We start from the raw sequence: 7709 nt of genomic DNA, 5'->3' as shown, positions 1-7709 counted from the left end.
CGACACCCACCCCCAAAACGCAGAGTTTTGGTTCGCGGGCGTTACACCAACAGCATGAGAAGTGAAAGGACCTAAATAGAGAAGAGATTACAGAGAGTCACCTCCATCTTTAGAAACGTCTTCCTCGTCATAAGAACAAAAAGAAATCAATGTAAATGAGTAACCAATCTTGGAATATAGAACAAAAAGAAACAAAGATTCATCATGAGAAATTGAGTACTACCTTGTTGACCACATATTTGGTGAAATATTTTTCTGACTTGCTGCAAAGAACAAACAAAAGATCATTACAAATGGATAATTAACACACAAAACAAGAGAACACTCAGTTCGTTGACCCAAATTATACAGAAAATCCACTACAAATTATGTTCTATACACATTACCTACACACATACACATTAACAGAAGTATATAAAGAGAGCAACTTGGATTCTACAATATAAAGAACGATTAACAATATCGAAAATTATTATTAATATAAACTTTCTCTTTCTCACATATGTTAGAACTATTATTTGGTTTTATTATATATTAAATTGGGTTGTACTTCTTTGTTGCATGGACTATCTCACATCTTGATTTCAGATCAGATTTATAATAGTGTAACTTATGGATAAGAAGGGGATTATATCGGAATATGCACGTAGACGTAATCTAGAAACATATATCTAACCCTCTCTACCACACAGATTTCTACACTAAACCTAAAACTTTACAATCACAGAGAAATAGAGAAAAATTACAGCTACCTTAGAGAAGAATGATCCATAGAGCTCAGGTGCCATGTACCATCTTGTGGCAACATAATCCTGGAACAAAAAAAAGAAAGACAAAGAGAAAAAAAAATCAAAAACACTGGAGAGATTACCATATATGAATTAACAGTTGACAATAAAATGAGTAGATAAGGGTGCATACCGTCCAAAAGACTGTTGTAGGTGAATCATTAAACGCCACTCTTGCTAGTCCAAAGTCACAGACTTTCAACTTGCAGTTCGCATAGGCCAAAATGTTCTTCGGTTTAAGATCACGATAGTAAACATTATCTGTGTATCCAGTTAACAACAGAGTTAACCAATCACCGCAAAGACATCATTAATCTTCTTAATAGCAACTTTCTCTCCAGTATGTGTATCAATAGCAGTACAAACAACTCCATAGCTTCCTTTCCCAATAACTTCAAGAATCCTATAGCGGTTAGCATCACCATACTCTGTGAAAAACTCCACCTCCTTCATGTTCTGTACAAATTAGTTCCCAAAAAAAAAAGAAAAAAAACAAAGAATCTTAAGATCTCTCTAATGAATCGCATTCACGAAAAAGGGTACTCAGATTCAACAAAGAAACAAGCCTTCTTCTCCTGACCTTGTTGCATCATCCTCTTCCCAGTAACCAAACCAAACAACACAAAGTCATGATAGAAAGATAAACAAATCTTTCAACAACAAAAAGAAACCAATAGCGCTCAATAACCCTTATCATCTTCTCCCCTCAAAAAAAAAATCAAAATTTTAAAAACCCCTTTCAGTGATCTCGATAAAGATCGCAAATAAACAAAAATATATATGAGAGTAACTCAAAGAAAATGGCGATTCTTCGATTTACACAAAATTGCAGAAACCAAAACCCGATCGAGATTTTAATTTTGATTTTAATTTATTTAGAGAAAAAACCCTAGATTCTCTCACAAGAACTCCCCAAAAATCCAGACGGACTCAAAAGCGAAACAAAGAGCGATAAGAAAATCTAGAGATCTTCAAGATCCAGCGTATAAACGGCGAGGAAGAAAGGGAAGAAATCAAGCATGTTCCTTTCTTTAGTTTTATCCATCTAGGAGTAAAAGATCTTATGTGTATTAATCGTTATAATTTGATTGGTTAGCTATTTTTATTGATGTGTCAGTTTCTGCTTTATTACAAAAGCTGAGGTGTGAGTAGCTGGTGAAAAATAAGGAAGTTTTATTGTATTGATATGTGTGTAATATAGATATATCATTTATTACAATTATACTCTCAGCGAGTTAAGAGTGTCGCCATGATTGTTGCCTTGTAGCTGAAACCCTAAAGTTAATTAATGAACTAATGAAGGAAAATCGTTTTCATTGTTGGATTAAAGAATTGCCAAGATTCCTGCTTACTCACAACGATCTCAATTTTAAACAATAGTTATTTCAAACTATAGAAAAATGAACATAGAAAACAATTTATACAGGGATGACCTTCTTTTAAGTTGATATTTTTAAGACAAGTGCATGATTAAAAAAAGAGGATAACAAAGACGGCCTTGCATAATTGTGGCGACATTATGAACTTGGGAAAATCAGAAAGAAGAGAGAAGTTATTAAACAAATATAACAAAGTTGCAAAATTTTGACTATAAATAGATGACCACACCTAGGAATTTAAACCATCAAAGTTTGAAGTTAATCCAAAAGAAAAACAAAAAGAACAAGTTTCAGCGAAGGCAAAGCAAAGAAGAAAAGAAATGGCAAAGAACCTCATCAACTCCGTCAGCTTTACTGTTCTCTTGGTTGTTCTCCTGATGGCTTCAACTGGTATAATATTAGTTTTACAAAGTTGATCTCATCTATATATTGTACTTTGCAGTTGCCTCTTAAGTATCTTCTGCTGACGAATTAATATGTCAACATCTAGGAATCCTTAATACTGAGGCTCAAACCTGTGGTGCTGGTGGATGTCTTACGGCCGCTTCACGTGTGTTCCTTGGCGAGTGCCCGTCGGCCCACGGTACAACAAATGCTCAATGTTGTACGTGTTGCGTAGCCACATTCGGTACTCCTCCAGTCTGCTGGGCGGTTGTTGAGGGAACTGACCGTCACTGCCACTGCTACAAAAAGGCTTAAAAATAACCTCATTATGTAATTACCAAGTGTGACTTTTGTTCCCTTTCGGTGTGAGGACATGACATTTGCGTGTGTTTATGTTCAAGTTCTTTTGCTTCCAAATAAAAAACATTAAGGGCAAAGCTTACCATTGCTTGCCCCCTTCTCAAATGTAATCTTATCTTCTGTGCACTTTTATTTCATTCATCATATATAATATAATCATTTTGTATTTGTGTCCGTCAATCCATTCCCGCCTAACATTCTAAAACCGGTTATTAGATATATCGGGCCACGTGCTTCTTTCAAACACAGTTTTAAATAAGAATTACTTTAAGAGACTTTTTTTAAGGTGAGTATTAAATCTCTTAGAGAGTTTTCATAACAAGAAGCGGTTCCTTTGTAGTTCTTCTCGAATTACCTAGTTGATCTAGGTTTCACATTGGCATACTGCACCAAGAGGTTTTGGTTTTTAAATTTTTTTAAAAACTCAAAATTAAAAGAACAACTATAAAACAGTAAAACGCTCAGAACACTCTACTTTGGTAACACCTAAACGAGTAAAAGAGTATTTTACTCACCTTTTTTTTACGCAAAAGAACTTTATATTACTTAAATTTGGTTATTACAAAGAGTTTCTTGTAACCATTGAGGTAGTGTTACAGATTCCGCATAATAATCCATTACAAGAGAGCCTTTCTTAGCTAAACAATGAGCAACATTATTATGAATTCTTTTGGTAAACTTAAAAGAGATGGAATTGAATTTTGAAGCCCAGAATTGGATATCCAACAGAAAATTTGTTATTGCCTTAGTCCTTCCGGTTAGTGCTTTGATCAAGCCCTCGCAATCACCTTCAAAAATCACATCTGTGTAACCCCTAACCCATGTCTGCTGCATTTCTAGTAAGACTGCCTTTGATTCTGCGAAAAGAACTGATGCCGCATTATGTAAGTTTGCTGCTCCCCATCCTAATGGTGCTCCTTGATAGTTCCTAATAATCCATCCACCAGTTGCTGTTGAAATCACATTTTAAAACTTGCATCTAAATTACATTTTACCAAAGAGGGATCCAGAGGTGTCCATGATGCCCGTGTAGGTTGATTGGAATTTTGGTTTGAGAGTATTGAATTGTTAAGAATATGAATCCAACTCATTGTCTCGTCTTGAGCCAATAAGATTGTTTTAGAGGAACTCTCTCGTAAGCCATTGAATACTTTGTTATTTCTTGCCTTCCATATTCTCCATAATGTCCAAAATGGTAGTAGAGAAGTTAAACTGTGAGTCTCGTCTTCTAGTGAATATTCGATTATAAATGTTGGTCTCTGCATCCAAGCCAAACTGGATTCGGTTGAATAAAGAGTCATCTGACATATGCCAAGTCATCTTTGCAAAGGGACAGGTGAATAGAGCATGTAGGATAGTTTCTTCTTCTCGATTACACCTTTGACATATTGGGTCAATATTCATTCCCCGTGAGACTAGTCTAGTAGTTGTAGGAAGGGGTCTCGAGGCAACTCTCCAGAGAAAGTGTTTTATTTTTGGAATCACTTATAGCTTCCAAATTTTCATTTTTAACTGAGGAGAACCGTGAGGTGGGATAGGTGGGGGGACAATGGCCGTTGGAACATGGGTTACAAACCAGTAACCAGATTTGACAATATAGATGCATGTTGTTGTGTAGTTCCAAATGAGGGTGTCAGTTTTTTCAACCATTAAAAGATTTAGTTGTTGGAGAGGTTCCATGTCCTCAGAAACAATCATGTTTTATATTCTTTAAGAATCCAAAAACCGAAACAAACCGTTTGTGGCAATTAAATCTTCGAGTTTAAAAGTTTGGATGTTAGGTTGTGAGGTTATTGGGCATGGTGGATGAGAATCAATGACATTATCCGTTCCTGTTCGAATATACTTACCATCTCCAATGATAAAACGTGATCCTTTTTTGATAAGCTTGAGACGAATGAGTAGTGAAGACCACCCATATAATTGGTTCTTCCGGGGTTTAGCATCTAATATTGACTCATCTTTGAAGTACCTGGCTTTCATAATACGGGCAAGCAGCGAATTTGGATTATGAATTAGGCGCCATACATGTTTTACAAGTAGAGCATCGTTAAACTTATCCAAATCTCTGAAACCTAAGCCGCCTTCATTTTTTGAGAGTTGTAACTTTGTCCACGCAACCCAGGGAATTCCTCGGTGATTTTCACCTTTCTCCCACAAGAAGTTCATGAGGAGAGATTCAATGTCCGCCATAACCCCTTTTGATAATTTTAAATATGACATCGCATACATTGGCATCGCTAAAGCAACAAATTTAAGCATGATCTCTTTACCAGCCGAGAGAGATATCTTGAGCTCCAGTTTGAAGTTCTATTCTTCACCCGCTCCAAGATATATTCAAACATTTCTTTCTTTTTACGTCCAAATTGTTCTGGTAATCCTAGATACTTGCCACCGCCACCATGGCTTGATATGCCAAGAACATTTTTTAAGCGCACTTGTGATGAACCATATACTCATGAACCATATGTTATTGTGGACTTATTTGTGTTTATTTTCTGACCTGAATAATGCTCATAAACATCGAAAACATCCTTTAAAGCTTGACAATTCTTTTTATTTGCATGACAAAAGAAGAGGGAACCATCAGGAAATTGGAGATGTCTTATTCTTGATAATCCATTACCAATGCAAACACCTCTAATGTCACCATCTTGAGCTTTTGAAATTATCAAATGGCTCAGTATATTAGAACAGAGGATAAACAGGTACGGTAACAAAGGGTCACCCTGTCGAATACCTCTTGTTGGATGTATAAAACCATATGGAGCTCCATTTATAAGAACTTAATACTGAACTGTGTGACATCCCGGTTTCAGATACTTGCGGAGAGGTTGAAAAGAATTGATTTCGCCACCTATGTCACCAAAGTGCACTTATCTTTTCAGTCAAGGGTCCTGAGAGAACTCCAGAGTTAAGCATGCTTGTGCTAGAGTAGTCTCAGGATGGGCGACCTTCCGGGAAGTGACTGTCGGAACTGTGCGAGTGAGGACAAAACACAGGGAAAGATCATGTGGTGATTTGTAGGGACGGTAACAAGTCTTTAAAAGCCTTCCGGACGTAGCAAACCAGCCGTCGGATATGGATGGCCTCACGGGCCTAGTGAGAGGACGTGAGACCCATTAAGGAAGGTGGGTCCATGGACTGGGATTGGACATGGGGTCCACTAAGAGGTGGCGGTCGGGGAGTTACAATTGGTATCAGAGCTGAACCCAGACGAGTGTGGAGTCGAGTGGACTAACACCTTCAGGGGATGACGGTCTTGGTGCGCAACGAGGACGGTTCCGTCTGTTAGTGGGGCTGAATTTTGACACTCCGGTTTCAGAGACTTGTGGAGAGGTTAATAAGAATTGATTTGGACACCTATGTCACCAAAGTGCACTTATCTTTTCGGTCAAGGGTCCTGAGAGAACTCTAGAGTTAATCGTGTTTGAGCTGGTGTAGTCTGAGGATGGGTGACCTTCCGGGAAGTGACTGTGGGAATTGTGCGAGTGAGGACAAAACACAGGGAAATATCATGTGGTGATTTGTAGGGACGGTAACAAGTCTTCAAAAGCCTCCGAGACATAGCAAACCGGCTGTCAGATATGGATGGGCTCACGAGCCTAGTGAGGAGACGTGAGGCCCATTAAGGAAAGTGGGCTCATGGACTGGGATTGGACATGGGGCCACTGAGAGGTGGTGGTCAGGGAGTTACAAACTGACTTCACAACCGCCATCATCCAATTAATCCATTTGTCGCAAAATCCAAATAATCTCATTGTGGTTTCCAGGAAGTTCCACTCCACTCTGTCATAAACTTTGCTGACATCGGCTTTGACTGCCATATATGTTTTAGGATCTCTTTTCCGGACCTTCAATGAGTGCATTACTTCATGTGCTATTAGGACATTATCTTGGATACATCTACCCGGAATAAAAGCAGCTTGTGCATTAGATATTATGCCATTGAGATGGGATTTAAGCCGTTTGACTAGACACTTAGATATGATCTTATATAGTACATTGCATAGAGCTATAGGACGATAATCTAACAGTGTCTCAAGATGATCAATCTTTGGTATCAGACAAATGTTTGTATGATTGATGTTCGGTTTCATTGTAGATGTTTCAAAGAATGTTTTTACTTCATGAATGACATGGTTGCCCACCGTTTCCCAGCATTGTTTGTAAAATCTAGCCGTTAAACCATCTGCTCCAAGAGTTTTGTCTTCCCCGATTAAACAAACAGCATCATATATTTCCTGATCTGAGAAGTCTATAATCAAATCAGCATTAGTTTCATTTGTTACAGATGGGACAAAGTCAGCAAATTCCTGTGAGGAAATTTGATGTCCAGTTGATGTGAACATATCTTTAAGTATTGCTCTGCGTGATCTCCAATCTCTGTTGTGATTGATATATCTGTATCATATGACGACAACGACTAATTCTTCTTGTGATTGATATATCTGTATTCTCGTCATCATTTCACCAACTTTGTTGTATAACCTCCTAAAATGATGGAATCTCACATGGTCTTTTGTAAAATTGAAAAACTGTTCTTCGATATGGTTGAGTGAGATTTAACCTTAATAGCACCGGTTTGTGATCTGAACCACCAAAGTCGAGAAATTGTGCTTCTGCGTTTGGAAAGCTTGCAGTCCCTGCAGTGTTAATCATCGCTCGATCGAGACAACATTTCACTGTATGTGAATAACGTTCCCCAACCCAAGAGAACTTATCACCTCGTGATCTTATATCCATTAAATCACACATGGAGATCATATGTCTGAAGTCCCTAAAGGTCCTTTCCTCT

General features: G+C 37.8%; 1 protein-coding gene across 2 annotated transcripts in view; it reads left to right on the top strand.

Annotated features, from left to right (window-relative positions):
• The window catches only part of LOC104790747 (defensin-like protein 206), a 4318-nt gene extending 1291 nt beyond the window's left edge, over nt 1-3027 (top strand). Inside the window, exons 1-2 of one of the 2 annotated variants that reach the window (XR_002038525.1) lie at nt 2418-2557; nt 2658-3027. Coding sequence is in view for 1 of the 2 variants with exons in the window: in XM_010516526.2 (XP_010514828.1) it covers nt 2658-2866 (209 nt within the window). In the remaining variant the exon portion in view is untranslated. Of the gene's footprint in view, nt 1-2417; nt 2558-2657 lie in introns of those variants that run through there. The other variant, XM_010516526.2, reaches the window with a different exon arrangement.

The sequence above is a fragment of the Camelina sativa genome, chromosome 6 (assembly GCF_000633955.1).
Source record: "Camelina sativa cultivar DH55 chromosome 6, Cs, whole genome shotgun sequence".
In the NCBI taxonomy this organism is placed as follows: domain Eukaryota; kingdom Viridiplantae; phylum Streptophyta; class Magnoliopsida; order Brassicales; family Brassicaceae; genus Camelina; species Camelina sativa.
The sequence above is the reverse complement of the archived record's forward strand: the minus strand, read 5'-3'. Positions and strand labels throughout refer to the sequence as shown.